The following is a 20,530-nucleotide window of genomic DNA, read 5'->3' on the forward strand; positions in this document are numbered from 1 at the left end:
GCCCTCTCATCACCACAGAACCAGTGGGGCACCACATTTTCCAGAATCTCTTTCTACATTCTCTCCTTTCCTCCAAGCTCCCCTCCCCCACCTCACCTCCAGCCCCTCCCACCTCTCACCTGAACTCTGTAGTCACCTCCCTGCTAACTGCCTCACCTCTAACCCGCTCTGTGCTGCCCATCATCATCAGGAAGTCTGCATCCCACCAAAGCCAGCCTCAGGAGCTTAGGGGAGGCTCTTCCGTGTTGCATCCACACCTCCTCCACGTCTTGTAACACTTGAGTGGTTTCCAAGCTTACACCCCTCTACCTCTGCTTCCAACTGTCACCAAACCACATGGGGACCCCCAGTGGGTATCCCTCCTTTCAGTCCATCCCAGGTGCCAGTTAGGAGTACAGAAACAAATGGAACACGTTCCCGTTGTCACAGAGGTATGGGAAACAGACCAGCAAGGACAAGGTGGGGGTGTGTGCATTGTAATCAGGATGAGCAGAAGAGACCATCTGAGTCCCTTTCCCACTCTTCAGGAAAGGAAGGGAACCCATATGACAGGGCTTTCAGAAAACTGTGGTGGGGATGGGAAAGACAGACATTAGACTTTTGAGCCAAGCACAAGTCAAAGTAAAAGCGATGGGACAAGCACAGGAATAGAGGACATGAGGGCACAGTAACCCATGTCACTGGACACTTAATTGCAATTATGTGTTGATTTGGCTGCCTCAATGGAAGCGATGGCACAAGCTCAGGAATAGAGGACATGAGGGCACAGTAACCCATGTCACTGGACACTTAATTGCAATTATGTGTTGATTTGGCTGCCTCAATGGGCTATGCATTCCATGGGGACAAGTATCTTCTGTCCCCATGGGTGTGTGGCCCAGTATAGAACTCGAGAGGTCTGAAGCCCCCGGTTTGATTTCCAGGACCAAACACAGAGAAAGGGGTTGCCTTTTGAGTACCTACTATGTTTTAGCTGTGTACCTGCTGTGTTGAGTACCTACTATGTTTTAGCTGTGTACCTGCTGTGTTGGAGAGCAAAACCAGTAATGATATCACCTGTGGGGAGCTTAAATTCTAGCGAAAGGAAAAGACAACAGAATAAGAAATAATAATAAGCAAATCATGTAATAGCTACCAAATGCTGGTATCCGAAGAAATAATTTTTAAAAATAGAGCATAAGATGATGTTAGGAAGGGTCAGTCCAGAGTTCCAAGCTAAGATGGGAAGGGGGGAGTAGTAGGATTGAACAGAGGGTCCCAGTAGGCCTCACCAGGCAGGTGACATTTATGCCAATTTGAGGAAGACATGATTGCTACTGGCACATAGTAGGGCCATTGAGCACGTATTGGAAAGATAAAGGAGGACACTCTTATGTGTCCTCATGTCACCTGTACATCTTGTAGGGGAAATGGCAACAAGTCCTAGCTGGTAGTGCATTTGAAGTGACACAGGGCAGTGGGTCCCAGGTCAGGATCACAGGTTCGTGTATCCCGGCTCCCGCTACCGTGAGCACTCTCCCTGATTCCGCATCCCTGATTCTGCATCCTTCTCCCAAAGGCTCAGATTATGCTGGAGCTGAAGACTCGCGTAGAAGAACTGAAGATGGAGAATGAGTATCAGCTCCGGCTGAAGGACATGAACTACACGGAGAAGATCAAGGAGCTGACGGACAAGTTCATCCAGGAGATGGAATCCTTAAAGACGAAGAACCAGGTGTGTTTCGGGAGCCTTCATGAATGTACAGTGTCAGCAGTAAGCAGCTTCCATGCTGCTGAGCACGGGGCCATGGTCTAAGGGCATCCGAACTGTTGAGCTGTTAAGCCCGGCTGCGGAGGGAGGGGGGTAGGCGGAGGGGGGTTGCGGGGGCGGGAGATGTGCATGACAGGTGACTAAGCAGGTCAGACGGAAGATAAAGCTTTCCATAGTGAAGGGTACTGCCGGGTAAAACAGGTACGTGGAGAAGAGGCAACGAGGCAACAGATGATTATCCCGGAAGCTGCTGTTACGGATAACTTATATTTTGTTCCCAAGACACTTTCATAATCTCCAGATTCTCTACAGTGAGTATTTATTTTTGAAACCAGGAATAACTCACTTTCAAGAGATGAAATAACAAGAATGCTAGAGAAGGGACTAACAGGTGCTGACTTCTAGATGGTCCAAAATAAAGCCTGTCTCAGCAGGGGGTAGTTAGGCGTGGCCCAGGGATTTAAAAGCCCATCTTTATGCTATACAAAACCTGCCTGGCCTGCTCATCCACAACCCCCCTCCCACCTCTTGGCTCAATGGGTGTCTGGACGGGTAACTTATCTTCATGGGTCTGTTGGGTTGAAAAGCTCTTGGCTGTTAAACTTATTCATGTATTTACTTATAATTCATTCAGCCAGGCATCGAGTGTTAGTTTGGTGCCGCTTGTACAAGCCAGGCCTCAGAGCGGCACCCTTAGCCTGCCAGGAGCTGGTAGGCTCAGGTAAATTCTTACATATGAGCAAACACACTGAAGACAGCCATGTGCCAGCAGCATCCAGTGGGGCTCTGGTTGGATTTGGTTGGTTGTTTGGTTGGATTTGGTTGGTTGGTTGGTTGGTTAGTTTGGTTTGGTTTTAGTTTTTGAGATGGGATTCTCTGTGTAGCCCTGGCTGGCCTGGAATTCATTGTATAGACCAGGCTGGCCTAGAACTCACAGAGATCTGGCTACCTTTGACTCCTGCGTGATGGGATAAAGGTGCGCACCACCACATTTAGCCATCAGTGGTACATGATTGGAATGAATCCCTGGGGTTTTGTTTCTTCTCAAAATCTACTTGATCCATGTGCCAAACCCAAACTCTTTGCTGACAAATCTATTTTTTATCAGGTGTACATAAAGAGCAAAAGTGTAGAACTTTCAGAGCTAAATACAATGCAGATGAAAGGTAGCCATGTGGTCATGACTCCACAGAACAGTGTCTGGTACAAAGTAAGGGCTTGAGAAAATTTTATGAATGACGGTGTTGCCAGTAAAAGTAGCTCTTGTCCTGTTGGTGCCTTGGCCAATGTGTGGAACTGAGAAACGGTAAATCTCTGTTTCAGGTGTTAAAAACAGAGAAAGAAAAACAGGACATCAGTCACCGAGAGCGCTTAGAGGAGCTTGTAGACAAACAGACCCGGGAGCTGCAAGACCTGGGTGAGTCCACAAGGGGGAGCCACATGGCTAAGGGCAGTTAGCCAGGGTTGGCATAGGCAGTTTAGGGATAACCATCCGAAAGATGCCCCTCCTTCGACCGACCCCCACCCCCAGACACAGCAGAAGTCAGGGGATGTGGCTCTGTCTATGAAGTCAGGGGATGTGGCTCTGTCTATGAATACACTACTTTATTGGAAGTCACCATGGTTTTCCTTCCTGTGTATTTGCCCATTCCTCAATGGGAATGGTTGCTGGGAATTGAACTCAGGACCTTTGGAAGAACAATCAGCGCTCTTAACCACTGAGCCATTTCTCCAGCCCCCTACAATACCTCTTACATCCCAGTAGGAGATTCAGGTTTGGAGCCTGACAGACTGCTGGGTCCCAGTCCCAGTACTTCCTTATTGCATCTTCTAGGGTATCCCCTAGCCTTACCAAGGCTCAGTTTGATCATCTATAAAATGGGGATATAAAATCTGTATTGCATACTCTGGATATTTTCCAGGCCCTGAACCTTCAAATGCCTCCTCCATCATCTTCGTAAATGTGATTCCACTGTCCAGAGTTGGGTGCAGGGAGCTTAGCCACTTGGGGAGATACAAGCAGAGGCAGTCATTGGAGTTAGACAGGCCTTGAACCTTGGCTCTGGAGGTGAGGGCTCCAGGGGCACTGGAGGCTGCCACTGCCTGCCCACGTGCCTCACGGCTGCCCCTGCCTCTCCCTGCAGAATGCTGTAACAACCAGAAGCTGCTCCTTGAGTATGAGAAGTACCAGGAACTACAGCTCAAGTCCCAGAGAATGCAGGAGGAGTACGAAAAGCAGCTCCGGGATAACGATGAGACGAAGAGCCAAGCCCTGGAGGAGCTGACCGAGTTCTACGAGGCCAAACTCCAGGAGAAAACTGGCCTTCTAGAGGAGGTAATGCCAGGGAGCCACACTCTTCCTCCCTGCCTGTGAGAAAGGGCAGCACGGGTGGCTTGGGGGTAGGGCAATTAGAGTGTCTCAATTGGTCAGCCATCTGCCTCCCCCTACCCCCCAGCTACTGTGTGCAGCAGGCACTGTGCCCTGGGAGTCGAGGATGGGCACAGGAGACAAGGTTTCTACCCTCAAGGAACTCTCATCTCAGGGAAGAGATAACCAAATAATTTTATAAATATAATCACAGTGAGCCAAGCTCTCTAAAGATGTGTCTGGGCCGCGTGATGGTGCACGCCTTTAATTCCAGCCCCTGGGAGCCAAAGGCAGGTGGATCTCAGAGTTTTGAGATCAGCCTGGACTTCAGAGTTCCTGGACAGCCAAAGCTACACAGAGAAACCCTGTCCCAGAAGAACAGAGATAAAACAGGACATGCGGGTTGTTGGCAAGAGGAAGGGAAGGTGGAAGAAAGAGGCCTGACCCGGACGGACAGGAGACAGGACAGGGCCTTGACTTCCATTTCTGCAATTTTCATGAGAAAGGCTTCTGTGTTCCTGTCCTCCCAGGCCCTCTGCATGGCGGCCTCACAGCCCCTTCCTTCCCTCAGCACGCTTTCTCTCTCCCTTCCCCCGCTCTGAGCCAGGCACAGGAAGATGTCAGACAGCAGCTTCGGGAATTCGAGGAAACCAAGAAGCAGATTGAAGAAGATGAAGACAGAGAGATCCAAGACATTAAAACCAAGTACGAGAGGAAGCTTAGGGATGAAAAGGAGTCTAACCTGCGACTCAAGGGAGAAACGGGGATCATGAGGAAGAAGGTGCGGGCTGCTGCATGATGACCCAGGGGTGGGCCCCGGAAGCATGCCAGAGGAGGCTGGGGGACAAGGGGCAAGTGGACAGACAGCCATGGGCGACCACACAGAGGTCCCACCTCCGGGACCCCAGGCTGGCTTAGATTTCACTGAGATACTCATTCTGCCCTCAAACTCATGATCCTCCTGCCTCATTCTCCCAGGTGCTAGGGTTACAGGAGTGTACCACCACACCTCACCCTTTCCCTCCTTCTCATGGGCTTCCCGTGCACAGAAAGATGCTCTGAGCTTTCCTTTGCGGACAAGTGGGATCTGCTGGAAATGGCAGTGGTGCGAGGATGAGATGGGCAGCAGCTCAGCCTGGAGATGCCTCGGCTCAGGGCGTTCCAACCCAAAGACCCCTCCTCAGAAGCGTGGTGGGAAGTGTAAGACGCTCTGACTGCAAGATGAGGCAGCTGTTTAGTTCCCCGATGCCGAGAGAGGAAGGGACGCCATTCACAGATCCCCGTAGAACTGCCTCGTTTCCTCTAAAATGGTTACCCCCAGAGATGCTAAGTTCAAAGCAAGCCCATTAGGAATCAAAGCTTCCTGTTAGAAATCGCCCTGTTTGGTGTGACTCCTGGGACAACCAGGCTCTCCCTCCTACAGTGGACGTGGCTACCGTGGCTCATCGGATAGAGCGAATCTCTGTGACCTTGACCCACTCCAGGGGCCAGTATGGTCCTGGAAGAACCCAGGTCCATCTAGAGAGCCTAGTTCTTAACCTGTGGGTCATGACCCAAAGGGGTCGCATATCCGATATCCTGCATATCCATATTTATATTACAATTCATAACAGTAGCAAAATTATAGTTATAAAGTAGCAACAAAACAGTTTCATAGTTGAGGGTCGCCACAACATGAGGAACCGGATTAAAGAGTCGCAGCGTTAGGAAAGTGAGAACATTCAGTAGACTGGACATTATTACAGTGGATAGTCCATCACTCACTTGACCTGGAGAAATACTGAACTGTTCTAAATTCTTGAAAAAACCCACTCCCTGGAACAAACAATATAAGCATGATAGCCTGTCCCTGCAATAGGATGTCTTAGGAGCTAAGGCAAGAGGATCGTGAGTTCAAGGCCAGCCTGGCTACATAAAAAGAGCCTGTCTCCTTATAGTAAGAGGGAAAGTAGTTGTGAAAAAGGGAGGTAGGTGTATGTCAGAACTGGGATGGAGGTAAGAGATGGTTGTGGAGGGGGTGGCCATGGTACATTGTATGCAAGTATGAAATTTTCAAGTATGGGGGGGTGGGGGAGAGTATTCGTCAATTTACAAAAAGGTCGTCCCTGAAGAAAATAGGATAACAAAACCCACTCCCCAAAGCCCATGGATGTTGAGTGATGGGTTTTTTTTTTTTTTTGTTCCTGGAGGAGGGCCAGCTGCATCCTCAGTTGGGGTGGGAAGATGGGGATCAGCCCCAGAGGTGCTCACTGGCGCCATCTGCCATCTGCCGCCTCAGTTCAGTAGCCTGCAGAAGGAGATCGAAGAGCGCACCAACGACATCGAGCTCCTCAAGTCGGAGCAGATGAAGCTGCAGGGCATCATCAGGTCCCTGGAGAAAGACATCCAAGGGCTCAAGAGAGAGATCCAGGAGAGGGACGAGACCATTCAAGACAAGGTGAGAGCTACTCACTGACCTTTCCGGCCACTGCCCAGAGGGACCCAGAGCTGGAAGGGTTCTGGCTTCTCTGAGATCATTTACCTGACTTGGTGGCAGAAGAACCGTCTCCGAAGTGCCCACTGTGCGTTTGGCATGGAGCTCGTGAGTGCTAACACAGCACTCTCAGTTCCTCCAACAACTCGGGGTTGCGTCTCATGAGGCCAAGTCCCAGGAAGCCGAGTTTACGCCCAACGTCTCACAGTCTGTAGGGGACAGACTTCAGATAAGAACCTAGGTCTGCTGGCTCCCAGATCCCTGACCCCCACTGAGCCAGGCATCCTAAGATGGCCCACTTTATGAGCTGAGGGTAATTCACCTGCCACACTGTCCACATGGTATTGCCAGTAGTAGGGGACTCCTATAGTGTTGGTCCTTTAACTACTGGGTAGCCCAGGGAGATGGGAATGCCTTTGTGCAGAATGCTCAGCTGATGGGCACATGTTTTCTATGGACACACCACCTCAACATCCAGGTTTGCTATCCTCCTGAGTAAGCCCAGACTCCATCCCACATCTCCATCCACATCCACTGCATCTTTTGCCTCATCGGGCAGAATTCTCCTGTGGCCACACATGGGCGTCAGCATTACTTAGGTGGGTTCTGACACAGGCCCCTCTGCTGACCAGATGTTGTGCATTAAGTAATTTCTCAAAGCTGTCCTGTACTTTCCTCGGAAACGAGGGGTTGGACGGATCTTTGTCAGCCTGCATGATCTTTCTGCACAGGACGTCTTGTATATGGAGATGGAGCAGGGCTCTCTTCAGATTCTCAAAGAAGAAACTTGACAAGAAAGAGACCAGCCATTCCTAATGCAGAGAATCGCGACCCCCTCTTAGTCTAGCGGCTTTCCCACTTCCCACCCTGGTCCCCAGCAGCAAGTGTAGTTAGGTCATTGTCCTAGTTAAGGTTTCTATTGCTGCGAGGAAGCCCCATGACCAAAAGTTAGTTGGGAAGGAAAGAGTTTATTTAGCTTCCACTTCCACACTGTAGTCCATCACTGAAGGAAGACAGATCAGGAGCTCAAACAGGGGAGGAACCTGGAGGCAGGAGCAGAAGCAGAAGCCACCGAGGAGTGCTGCTTACTGGCTTGCTCCTCATGGCTTGCTCAGCCTGCCTTCTTATAGAACCCAGGACCACCAGCCCAGTGATGGCACCACTCACAATGGGCTCAACTTCATCAATCACTAATTAAGAAAATGCCCTACAGGCTTGCCTACAGCCTCACCCTATGGGAGCATTTTCTTAATGCTTGTGTCAAGTTGACATAAAACTAGTCAGCGCAGTTATTCCACCACTGAAAACCCTCCAGTAGCTTCCCACGGCCCACAGCAGAGGTCAGCAAGCTCCGGCCTCTGGGATGACCTCTGAGTTCCTCCCCTCCGTCTCCAGCCTCATTTCTAACTTCCCTGGGAACCAACACATCACCCTGAACCAGGTTGCTCTCCGCCGCTGTGGCAGCGCAAACCACCACAATGCCTCACCCCCACCCCCTGCATAACACATCACATTCTGGGGCTGCATTTACTTGTGTGTCTGCTCCGCCAGTCAGTGGTTTTGCCCTAAGGATGGGGGACTGAGTCAATTCTTAGAGCTGTGACAGGAAAATATCACCCAGTCCAGACTTGCTTGATAGAGCCCCTGCTCCACTTCCACCAGATTGCCTGAAATCTCAGTGGTCCAAACAAACAGCTGTGTTGCTATCCTCTTTTCTTTTAAGATTTTATTTTTATTTATTTTATGTATGAGTGCACTGAAAACAGTGACAGTGTCTGGTGAGAAGAGGGTATGTGATCCCATTACAAATGGTTGTGAGCCACCATGTGGTTGCTGGGAATTGAACTCAGGACCTCCTGAAGATCAGTCAGTGCTCTTAACCACTGAGCCATCTCTCCAGCCCGTTGCTATCAAATTAGGGTCAGGAATGGCACAGGGTCCAACAAGAGGGCTGGTCTCTGACCCTGTCGGGGAAACTCAGCTGAGAAAGACTGGAGATGCCTCCAAAAGCTAGAGGCTAGCAAATGAACACCCACAGTGGCTGTGTTCCCCACATGCCGAGCTCCATCCCCAAGGCAGGGATGGTAAGGAGGCTGAGCTCATCTGAGTCTTTCAGCCACAGAGCCCTAAGCATGCTCTCTGTCCAAGAGGGCTCAGTGTGTGCAAACCCTTTACAGTGCAGCTAGCCCACACCACAGAAAGTGTCCCAGAACCATCAGGCAGGCAGACCTAGCCTTGGCAGCTGCACATCATCCTGCCCACTTCTTTTTCTGGGTTTCCAGCGAGTCATGAATCCAATGAGATACGAGTGAGAACGGATTCCGCTTGCTGACAGAGATGCACCAAGGCCAGGAGGCAGAAGAACTACACAGTGTGGGATGAAAGACATTGTCTTTCACAATCTATACAAAAGGGAGTGAGCTCCTGTGAAGTCCATGCCGCAGTCTGTGACCTCGCCCATCTTCGGTGTCACGACTGTGTGTTTTCAAACCTAAAGGAGTTCCACATGCCAGGGCCTTGTGATATCACCCACTTCCCTTTCTCTTCTCACCTCCAGGAGAAGCGAATTTATGATCTGAAGAAGAAAAACCAAGAGCTAGAGAAATTCAAGTTTGTCCTTGACTACAAAATAAAGGAGCTGAAGAAGCAAATAGAACCGAGGGAGAACGAGATCAAAGTGATGAAAGAGCAGATCCAGGAGGTGAGGGAGGACCGTAGCTCACACCCAGCCCATTGGAACCTCTGTCCCCTCTAACCCTGTCACTCACTGACTCGAGGGAAATGAGAGAGAATGCCTCACACAGCCAAGGCATCTGAGGCTTCCAGCTCCCCAAAGCAAGTTAGATGGGGATTTAGCTTGTTAGACGGGCTTGTGTGGGGAGAGAGTGGGAATGGCAAATGGGAGATGCACGTGTTGAAGATTTGGCCACCAGGGGGCAGTATATACCCAGCCAAAAGGTACTCTTGCCTCCAAGGGCGGAGAACTGCTTCTCAAAGTGGGATGTTGCTGAGAGCCCAGGCCAGGGTCTGGTGTTTGGACTTCTGACAGGGAATCAGAAGTCTTCCATGGCTCTTAGGCACAAGAGAGGAACGATTAAGACTGTGTTCTGGGGAACAGACAGGACAGAGGAGAGAGATTAGAAGTCAGGCTGGCTGGATGATAAGGATTCCTAGAGTCCAGCAGTCCGGATGTGTGCCTTTTAGCCCCAGGCTCCTGCATACTTTCTTAGTGACATCCTGTTTACCTGTCAGCCTCCCACTGGGTACAAGACACCTAGGACTTGGGGACCTTGATGACCTAAAACTGAAATGTTGGTATTTTCCACCAGATTCACTCTTGATCACCCCCCACCTCCCCTTCTATCGTTTGTTTCTCGGTCGAATGCAAATGTAAAAGTCTTTCCTAATTCTACCGTTGACTTAACTCCCAGGTCCGAAAGCATCACCAACACCAAGCCAGTCAGGTTTTAAACCCAATGCTGTTGCCCTCCATAAGCCTCCACCATAGCTTCTTTAGAAAAAAAGGCACTGATTCGTACTTATTTTACTTAGGGGTAGGGTGCATTTGCTACAGCATCTCATGTGGACAGCCCAAAACAGCGTGCAAGAGTCAGTTTTCTCCATACACCATATGGGTTCCCACATCGGGACTCAAGTCCTTAGGGCTAGTGAGCACCTATGCCTGCCAAGCTGTCTCACCAGCCCCATCTACCATTTCTTGTCTGGACCTGACTCAGAGTGAACTCCTCAGTGGTGTCGCATCCTACTAGAATAAAACCCAAAGGCTCCGTGCATCTCTCCTCTCTGCAGCCTCATCTCTTGCCTTCCTCCCCTGCTCCGGAACGAACTTGCTGATAGCTCAGAAAAGCCTGGTTTCTCCCATTTTAGGATCTCTGCAGTAGGGTCCCCTCTGGCTGCAAGACTGTTCCCTGGATCGTCATAGGATCAGTTTTTCATCTTCCCTGTGCCAGCTTAGATGTCACCTCTTCAAAGACACCTACCCTGACCCCATGTACAAAGCAGGACCCCACTCTCCCTTCCATTTTCTCAAGGTGTTGTTGCTGAGCGAGTATGGCAGGTGTCAGCATCTTTACCTGTCTAGATGCCCACAGGCTACGGTGGTGCTGGTATGCTCGGCAATGCCTTTGCTCCAAGAGGCTCAGTAAAGACATCAAGCAGAGATCAGCCTGGGGATGGGATCTAGAGGGGATGGGATTGATTTTCCCCCATGGCATCAGTGTGGTGTTCTCTGTGGCCCCGGCTGACCACAGAGCTGCCTTCCTGGGCCCTCCCACCGTATGCTGGTGATCTCAGGGCCAAGGAATGGCAACTGTCTTTGACCTTTTAGTAGCAAACTATCTCAGTCTGGGAAATTTCAAAGAACAAAAATCTTTCTCAGTGTCCCAGAGGCTGAAAGTCCAGGATCAGGGCAGCAGAAGATTGGAGGTGGTGTGTGTGTGTGTGTGTGTGTGTGTGTGTGTGTGTGTGTGTGTATGTGTGTGTGATAGTGACTTCTGTGTGTCCTCTTCCTGGCCTGTTTTATACAGGCATTTGTGAGGGCTCTGCCTTAAGATCTTCCTATCAACACACCTGTGGGATCATTCACTGCCCCTGCAGTGATGGAGGCGGAACATAACCTTGATTCTAAGCAGGGAATTCCCTGGTTTAGGGAAATAGGGCAGGGGCCTTCCTAGTTAACGCTTACACACACTGTGCCCACTCCTTATTCCAGTGACTCAGGGCTGTCACCTGGACCTGGTTCTTTGCAGGAACCTCTGACCGTGAGCCTTTCCTCTGGGGGTTATTGACACATTCAGAAATGCCCACTGCTTGTCTCTGGTGATGTTCCTCCTATTGGAGGGCAGTCTCAAGCTCTAGGCTTGTATACCGAGACCCCTGAGAATGACCACGAAGCCAGCCTGAACTGAGATGTTCCACTTCATATATGCTTCTCCAGCTTCTCTGTGGAGAAAGGGTCCTTGTGATTTCCCTTTTAGTTCAGTTATTTGTTCATCTAGTAGGGCAGGGTGTCTTGGCACTGCCTGTGTTCTGGGGTGACTGATTCTCTGCTGTGGGGATGGGAGGGGCAGTCCTGTGAGCTGTCGAGGGCTTTAGCACCAACCATTTGATGCTAGAAGCACCCCCTGCCTAGGTTGTTATGATCCAAAACCTCTGCAGACACTGCCAGATGTCCACTGGGGGACAAATGGCTTCTTCTGCCCTCCCCACTGGGAATTATCACGATGAATAACACAGGAAAGTGGACTTGGTGTCCATGCTGGGCGAGAGATGTTTGTTCTCACATTCTGGGCTCATCTTCTGGCTTTCCAGCCAGACGTTCACACTTTACATATTTTACGGTTTACATTTATAACCCTTGAAGTAATGTGAGGCTCTGCCTGCAGAGGAGCGAGCAAGGGCAAAGAGTACAGCCACTTCCATCCTAACCCAGTCTGTCTCTTCTGGCTCAGGACTGATAAGAGGTCAGCTGTGCCACTCAGACATGACCTCAGGAGCCCTGAATATTAGGGGCATCCTTTGTCATAGGACACCCACCATCTTTCTTTCCCAGAGAAGCTAGTCTCCTGGCTTTCTCTCTTCTGATAGAACTTCTACGTAGCCCCACCTCTGAGACGCCAGACACTGCTGCTGCTCCTGGTGACATTATTCAGTGTGATGGACCCCTCAGCTTGCCTCCAGTGCTGTGCCATGTTACAGTCATCTGGACCAATGCCATCCCACAGAAATGAAGCAGGCTACCCACCCTGGTCCTCTGCAGGCAGGCCGTCTCCACCTGCTGTTCTCTTCCCTACTTTATCCTCCAATATCTCCCCTATAGCATTCAGCCAGGGTGCCTCTTGCCAGGGTGGGGCCCTGCTCAAGTCCCCTGTGTACACATGGCACCTTCTGCTTCTGCCATAGATGACGTTTAATCCATTTCATATCAGCCTCTGACTCAGATCTCTCATCTTCTTAGACTGGAGGCTTCTAGGATGTAGAAACTACCACTACATCAGTTCTCTGTTCCTAAGCCTCCTACAGTGCTCATTGCTAAAACAAACAAACAAACAAACAAACACCTTATTTAGTTGTATATGCTTTGTGTAAGAGTTTTGCTTACATGGGCACCACACGTGTGCCTGGCTCCCACAGAGGCCAGAAAGGAGCATCAGATCCCCTTGAACTGGAGGCATAGAGCGTTGTGAACACCACCATGTGGGTGCCGGGAACAAACCCCAGCTCCTCTGCTGTTCCAGCAAGGCCTCTTAACCAGCGAACCGCCTCCCCAGCCCCGACAGTGCTCGTTCTGGCTCTAGCTGCTGCAAAGCCCCATTCTTGTGTGTTCCCTGTACACGGAGGCTCTCTATAGCTCTGCAGACACGGCCCGTTTATCTTGCCACGCGTCTTCCAGAGGCAGGCAGTTTCTACTTCCCCTCCCACTCTTAATCTCCCCACTTCTGCCCACCACACACGCCTGCTCTTCCTGCCTTCACCAGATGTTCACAGAGTCCATCCATATGCCAGGCATCGCCTCAGAGGGCTTTTCCATCTAGCAAAATACCTCCTATTAATAAAGAGGCGTCCCTCTGTGTCCAGGACATGGGGGCAGTCTCTTTCACCTTCCCAGACCTTCCAGAGGTAGACAGGAACCTAAAAACATGATGGTAGAATGGGGGTGGGCCTTCCACCCTACACACCAAACAATGAACTGTCCGATCCCCCTGAAAACCCCATAGCAAGCACCACAGGTGTGCTAGTGCCCATCAGATGTGGGGTGTCCATCAAACATCTCCTAATGCTTTCAGTGGGAACTGGGTTTCTCCCCAGCCAGTCTCATCTGAACTAGATGTGCCCCGAGTAAGACAGATTTAACAAGGGAGAGCAAGGCTTTCAGGCGCTCACTGGTATCTCCTGCCATCGCTTTGAAGAGGGGATGGATGGCTCTTGGTTGTACTCCTTTGACCCTTAGATGATCAGACTGTCTGTCCCCAGCTTGTCTCTTCTTTCTGCCCTGGATTGAAGATGCTCACAGGCCACTCCAGTCCCTCCAAACTCTACTTTAGAAACAAGCCTCAACTTTCTGTTTAGAACGATTGTGGACCCTAAGGGTCAGACTCCACTCAAACATCCTTCCAAGCTGGGTGAAGGAGGCATTTCTCCGGAGAGACCTATATTGAGCAGGAGTTGAGAATTCGGGATCTAGAGTGACTGAATTAGAAAGAATTCAAGAAAAGAGGAATCTGTGCAGTTAAGGGAGGGGCAGGCGGCTAAGAAGAAAACTTTGTGACCTGGCCACAGACAGGTGCAGGACTCCGAGCGGGCATGCTCTCAGTCAAGAGCAGTGCTTATAGGAGGGCAAGTGTCGCAAGGTCTCATTCCCAACACACCTCACAGTGGTTGTCGGGAGGTTGCAGTTTTGCCTCCTGACTTCCCCGTTCATGCCTCCGTCCCCTGGTTCTCTACAGATGGAAGCCGAGCTGGAGCGTTTCCATAAACAGAACACGCAACTGGAGCTGAACATCACAGAACTGTTGCAGAAACTGCGAGCCACGGATCAGGAGATGCGCAAGGAGCAGCAGAAGGTGCGAGGATTTCAGAGTCTGGCAGTGCGCGGACTCAGGATCTGGCACCTGCCCGCAACGGGCAGCTGGCTCCTCGAGACAGAGCCAGCCATTGCTAAGAAACACTTCCCATTTTAACTCACACTCTTGCCCACAGGCCTGTCTGGTTCCAGGCTTGCACAAATGTATATGTTCAAATTCATCCGAGACTATAGAACAGCTTGGGGGAAGGGAGGGAGGAGAGGGCCAGAATGCTGGTTTTATAGGAAGGAGCATCCCTTAGCCTTGGCTCTGTTTGACCTGGAGAACATCATTTAAAAGGCCATCTGTGCTTAGTGGTTAAAGCTTCGGCCACCCCAAAATTGCTGATGTTAGGAGAACCTCAGAGACCATCCACCTCAGTCTTGTTTACTTCCTGTGAGTGTATGGATGGATGGATGTGTGTGCACGTATGCGTGTGTGTGTGTGTGTGTGTGTGTGTGTGCACGCGCGCGTGCGCACGCGCATGCACTCACAATGCCCACATGCAGAGGTCAGAGGAGGAAGTCAGGTATCTGCTCCATCACTCTCCATCTCCTCCCTTTGAGACAGAGTCTGTCACTCAGCCTGGAGCTGTCACTTTCCTCAGCTACACTGGCTGACCAGGGATCCCAGTGACCCTCCCATCTCCACTTCCCAGTGCTAGGGTTTTAGGTGTGTGTGGCCACACCCACCCAGCTTTTATCTGGATGCTGGACTCTAAACCCTGGTCCTCATTACGGTTGCACAACAAGCACTCTTCCACACTGAGCCGTCTCTCTGACTCCCTACATGTTTTGAGACAGTACCTCACTCTGTAGCCCAGGCTGGCCTGAAACTGACTGTGTAGCCCAGGCTTGCCTTGGACTCCCAACTCTGTCTTTGCCTCCCCATGTGCTGTGGTTACAGATGTGTGCTACCACACCTGGTCCATTCCATTTTGTGTGTGTGTGTGTGTTATAAATAAAAACAATACAGGCAGAGAAATGAGAGGGGAAGGAAACCCCACGGGGTACCTGTAGCTAGTTCTCCCTCTGAACCAGTGTAAGACACCCTGGTCCTCTGGCTCTGAGTTAGGATGCAGCTGTGCACTCTTTCCACAGGCCACTGAGATGTTTTTCTAACCAGACTGAACTTTTCCACTGTCCACATCAAACACTGGCAGCATATGCTGCCAAAGCTGCGGAGCCACACAGGAGAAGAGGGTGTGGCCCTGCTCTTTGCAAGCTGAAAGGGCTGATGAGTGATTTGAACTTTTGCATGAAATATGAAGAGATAGAAAAAATATATATGGAGAGAAATTTTATATGTCAGTGTGTATATAAACACACGCGCACACACACATGGAAAGTCAATAAAGGGGTAGAGAGAAGAGAAAAAGGAGACACCCTCTTGGGTAATGATAAGGGAAGGTAGCAGTCAGAAAGCATGGCTGAAGATGGAGAGCTGGTCCAGTCTACAACAATCTGGAGGGAGTTGTCATCCATCCACAGCAGTGCTTCTGACAGTCAGGGGAACCATCACTACTGAGGTCCTTAGGCATGGGGCAGCCCTGGGTAAGGATCTGTGAGAGGGAATGAGATATTTTTCTTGGCACTAAAGGAAAGTGTGGCCACATGAGTTTCCTTTCATCTTATAAGCCTGAGGCCCTTAAAGGAATCCGGAGCAATAGGGATGCCATGTGTGCAGTCTCAAGCCCTGTCAGCTGTTCAGGCAGGGTACCCGGCCCAGGCAGATGCACAAGCACTTCAGAGCGGCGACCTTTGGGGCTGGCTGCCCATCTAGGTTTCTGTGCCCAGGGTGGGCGCCAGCAGTCAGGTGTCCATCCCAGATGAGGAGGCACCAGACCCCTTCATTAGCCTCTGCCTGAAGCCCCTGCCCCTCGGAATAGACCATGCCGTGCTGTCCCAGGAGTAAACGTCTGATTGCAGGAACGGGATCTGGAAGCGCTGGTCCGACGCTTCAAGACAGACCTTCACAACTGCGTGGCATACATCCAGGAACCCCGGCTGCTGAAGGAGAAGATCCGTGGCCTCTTTGAGAAGTATGTGCAGCGGGCAGACATGGTGAGCTCTGAGTGCCCCGCCCTCGCCCTCCCACACTGCCCTGTGTTAGGCTTCACTTCTCCCCTCCTTGGCTGAGTGTCTCCCCATGTGATGCGCCAGGTGGAGATTGCAGGGTTGAACTCAGACCTGCAACAGGAGTACGCCCGCCAGCGGGAACACCTGGAGAGGAACCTTGCCACGCTCAAGAAGAAAGTGATCAAGGAGGGTGAGCTGCATCGCACCGACTATGTCCGCATCATGCAGGTAACGGATGCATCCCTTTGCCGCCTGAGACCACCCGTGCTCTAGACCCCCCAGACATCCAGGGACCCACAGCTTTCTCACGGCTCCTCCTCTCTGATCTCCAGGGGCTCATCCTGGCTGTCACCATGGCCTGGGGCTCACCGGGGAGCCCACCTAGGCATCATCATGCCCACTGGTAGCCCTATTCCTCTTGCCATCATCCCATCCCTATCCCTGAGAAGCTAGCGACCTGCCTCCGTTACCCACGATACATCCAGGTCTCAGTTCTCCTGACTCCTTAGCTCCCTTCTCTTGTTTCCAGCTCCCGTCTCCCCACCCAGCTTTGCTGCCTTTTATTCTTCCCTCCTCCTGGGACGTGTCTGGCCAGTCTCCACCTGCCTAGTCTTCCTTTCTGGTGCCTCAGGTCGTACCCTTATCTCTTGGTGCAGATTGAACCACACCCACGGTGTTGGCAAAGATAGTGCTTAATGAGCTCTACACCCAGCTCCCAGGATCCTCAGCAGACACTTCAGAGGGCCTGGCCCCATTCCTGCTGCCCCCACCCAGGCACTCCACTGAGACTGCCCATCGAGACACTTCTGCCAGATTCCCACTTGGGTGTCAGTATCATCTGAGGCAATTGATAAGAATTTATATCAAAAGAGAACATCAGAATCACATGCGGAGCACATACTTTTATGGTTACATTTCTTTAACATCCTAATTGAAATACTGGGATGGGAACAGGGTGCAGTTTGGAATGAACCCAGATACGATGCGATGCTGTAGAGTTACACACACATTTGAGCAGAGTACACAACAGCCCAGGCCATACCAAGGCACGACTGTGTCTCCCCATTTTAAAATCTGTACCCCTTCCTACTACCCATTTAAATCATTTCTGCTCTGGACCATAAAAGTATTCAGAGACCAGGAAAGAGAAGCAGATGTGACTGGTAGGTCCTTTGGTACCAGCAACCACACACGGCCTTGCTAAGAGCCAGGGCTACCTAAAACGAGGGCTTTGAGCACAGGAAGCTGGGCAGTGAAACGAGGGAAACAGCAGTATCTGTCACCTTGTCTCATTGACAAGTGGAAGACCTCGGCACATAGGCCTGAGGATCTCCGGGGCTGGTCCTTCTCTCCACACCAAGCAGAAGCCCAAAGCAAAAGTCAGTTCCAGGGGCTGGAGAGATGGCTCAGTGGTTAAGAGCACTGACTGCTCTTCCAGAGGTCCTGAGTTCAATTCCCAGCAACCACATGGTGGCCCACAACCATCTGTAATGAGGACATTTCTTTTTAAAGAACTGCTGCTCTGGGTACCAGGACTGTTTTCTTTGATCTTGAGGTGGAGCAAGGGAGCCAGGCCAGAGTCTGGGGAGGCTGCAGGGCCTCTGCAGGCCAAGCCTAACTAGGCACTGTATTCTCACCCAGGGTGTGGGGAGTGAGCAGACACAGTTTCCATGTAGACCAAGGCAGCAGCGCTTCACTGCTCTTTGGCCAGGAAACTCTGGGCCTCCAGAAACTGCTCTGTTTATCTGTAACCTGGGGTAAATGACACCGACTCCAGTGGCTGCTGCAACACTTGACCAAGACAAACAGCAGCCACCGGCCTAGTACAGAATTGGGGCTCAAAACTTCCATTTCTTTTCCTTTACCCCAGCAAAGAAATCAGTCAAGAATCACTGTGGGGGCGGGGGGGGGGGGGAACGAGTCTAAAAGTCCACCATTCATGGGCCAGGGAGGCCTGTGGCCTGCGGTAGGAAAGAAGAGCACTACTGATTCCAGATGCACACACCCAGGTGCTGGCCCTGGGTGCCTTAGTACATGGTGGTTAGGAACTACCTGCGTGGCTACCAGGGCCCCAACACTTGGTCCCACACAGGCTAAAGAAAGCCAAGGCAGGCATGGTGGCTGAGCAACTCACTGGAAAATAACCGAGGAAAATGAATGAGGCCACCATCTCATTTGTATATCCAGATAGGAGCTCAGGGCCTCCCCACACCATTCCCTGGCATGCTTATACAAATATGGAAATCAGAGTTGCTGTGCAATACAAACACCTAGAACACGCACCTTATCCTTCCCTACACATTGTCTTCATGTTCTCTTACACAACAAGCTGGGCCTCAGCCACAGAGAATTCCAAGATCAATACAAAGTATTCCCACCCTCTGAGAGCTTCTGGAAAACATGGGCCATTATGTATATCCAGTGGCGTGAGCCCATCAGGGAAACAAGGCCCTTGAAGTCTCAGAGGGCCACTGGAGTCTGGCCCCAGGGTGGGTGGACAGTGGCTGAGGGCCAGCTGGGAGAAGGATCCTGCTTCTGGGCAGCGGCAAGAGCTTGAGGAAAAGCAGAGAATGGGGTGGGGTTGAGAGTGGGGAGTTCCTGAATCCACAGACCTCAGTGTTTTGCAGAGTGTCCGAGGCAGCAAGAGCCCGTTGGAACGGCTCTTAGCCTTGGGTCGTGTTGCCAAGAACTGTGGTTCATCCTGAACATAGATCAGAGTGCTTCTGGGACATGGTTGTCTTTGTCTCGCATAGATGGACCCCATTAGCAGAGAATTCGGTCTGGTGTGGAAAGAAACAGGTGAGACAGGAAAACCTGTCAGGTTAGAGGTTTAAAAAAAGAAGAAGAAGAAGTAGGTTGGAGAGAGGAATGTGGCAACGCCAAAGGCATTTCAGAGTAGAAATGACGAATTGAGATTCCAGGTCAGGCACAGGAGGATGGTGGGAAAAGAAGGGAGGATAACAGGCTGGCTTATCTGTGCAGGCAGATGATCCTACTAAAAGACACGAGGTTCCCAATATCACAGGCCAGATCTCCCACACTGAGTGAGGATCAACGTCCCCTTAAAGGCTTTGACTTAGAACAGCCAGTAGGGGGAGCTATGGGCATTCCCGTCCCTTCTCTGACATCACTATCAGAAAGTTCAGCCAAGACATACATCCCTTCTCTGTTCCAAAAGCCTAAGGCGGCCCTGGTTACCTTGTTTCAAAGTCTCCACATAAACACCTTAGTGTGTGCAGTCTGCTCTGGGATTCTCCAAACTTGGAACTGATGAGATCTTTCCTGCCACCCAGTAGCTGAGTAGGGTAGGGCTGGACGATGAGAAGGGTATGGCTCTCCCAGGATGCCAGCAGGAAGAGAAGGCTTAGCAAGCTTGTTGAACTCATTATTCTTTTAAACAAAGCCACATGCAGTTGACATCACTATGACCTTTGGGTTCCTCAGAACATAGACCACCCTAGAAAACATTTCTTTAGGGAACTCACTGTGTCTCTGTGGGGGTATCTTTGGCTATCCTTCTGTCTGAGCCACCGGAATAAGACTGACATAAAGAGGGAGCATAGAAGGCAATAGACATGTAGGGACAGGGCACCACTCTGGAGGCAGACGCAGCCACACTCAAACCCCCATTATTCACTTTCTCGATGTCCTCATAGCCACAGGAATCTGAGAATACCTTCCCCGTGAGGCTGCTGAGCCTCGAGGTTGCTGTTAATCTCAGCATAGTTTTTAACATCACAGCAGCAGTGCCTTTCGTGGGGTTTGCTCCCTCGGGGCTCCTGGCCGAGACAGTCCTCTCCACCTTCTGTCATCCCTGCCTCTCACCGCGTTAGGCTCATGCTTCTGATTCAAATGACATCAGATACTACCCCAGCCAAAAGAGACGTCCATCTTTAGCACAGTGACCAGTTCATAGCTCTCAGGAACCATGACGTTGGCTGTAAAGGGCCGACGAAGGAACAAACCAGCAGATGCAAGGTCCTGGGCTACATTTGATTTCTGGCCTCAGTCATACTCCATTAAGGTGGCGTCCTGTGGGACCAGAGAGATGGTTCAGTGGTTTAGAGCATTTGCTGTTCTTCCAAAGGACTTTGGTTCGATTCCCAGCACCCACACTCTGTAACTCTGTACAGTTCAGGACTATCTGTAACTCTAGTTCCAGACGATCCAATATCCTGTTCCGACTTCCTCAGGCACCAAGCATTCACACAATACACAGACATATACAGGCAAAACACCCGTATACATAAAATAAAATAATAAAGGCTGGGTGGGGGA

The 20,530-nt window shown here is 50.9% G+C and overlaps 1 protein-coding gene across 1 annotated transcript in view; it reads left to right on the plus strand.

Annotated features, from left to right (window-relative positions):
• Window positions 1-20,530, plus strand: part of Cfap57 (cilia and flagella associated protein 57) — a 69,444-nt gene that overhangs the window by 36,478 nt on the left and 12,436 nt on the right. The window contains exons 13-21 of the mRNA XM_021160891.3: window positions 1,559-1,714; window positions 3,074-3,167; window positions 3,895-4,085; window positions 4,726-4,899; window positions 6,397-6,555; window positions 9,149-9,292; window positions 14,058-14,174; window positions 16,103-16,237; window positions 16,337-16,480. Of these exons, the coding sequence (XP_021016550.1) occupies window positions 1,559-1,714; window positions 3,074-3,167; window positions 3,895-4,085; window positions 4,726-4,899; window positions 6,397-6,555; window positions 9,149-9,292; window positions 14,058-14,174; window positions 16,103-16,237; window positions 16,337-16,480 (1,314 nt within the window). The remainder of the gene's footprint in view (window positions 1-1,558; window positions 1,715-3,073; window positions 3,168-3,894; window positions 4,086-4,725; window positions 4,900-6,396; window positions 6,556-9,148; window positions 9,293-14,057; window positions 14,175-16,102; window positions 16,238-16,336; window positions 16,481-20,530) is intronic.

Source organism: Mus caroli, unplaced genomic scaffold (assembly GCF_978045245.1).
Source record: "Mus caroli unplaced genomic scaffold, Mus_caroli_1 scaffold_6, whole genome shotgun sequence".
Lineage (NCBI taxonomy): Eukaryota > Metazoa > Chordata > Mammalia > Rodentia > Muridae > Mus > Mus caroli.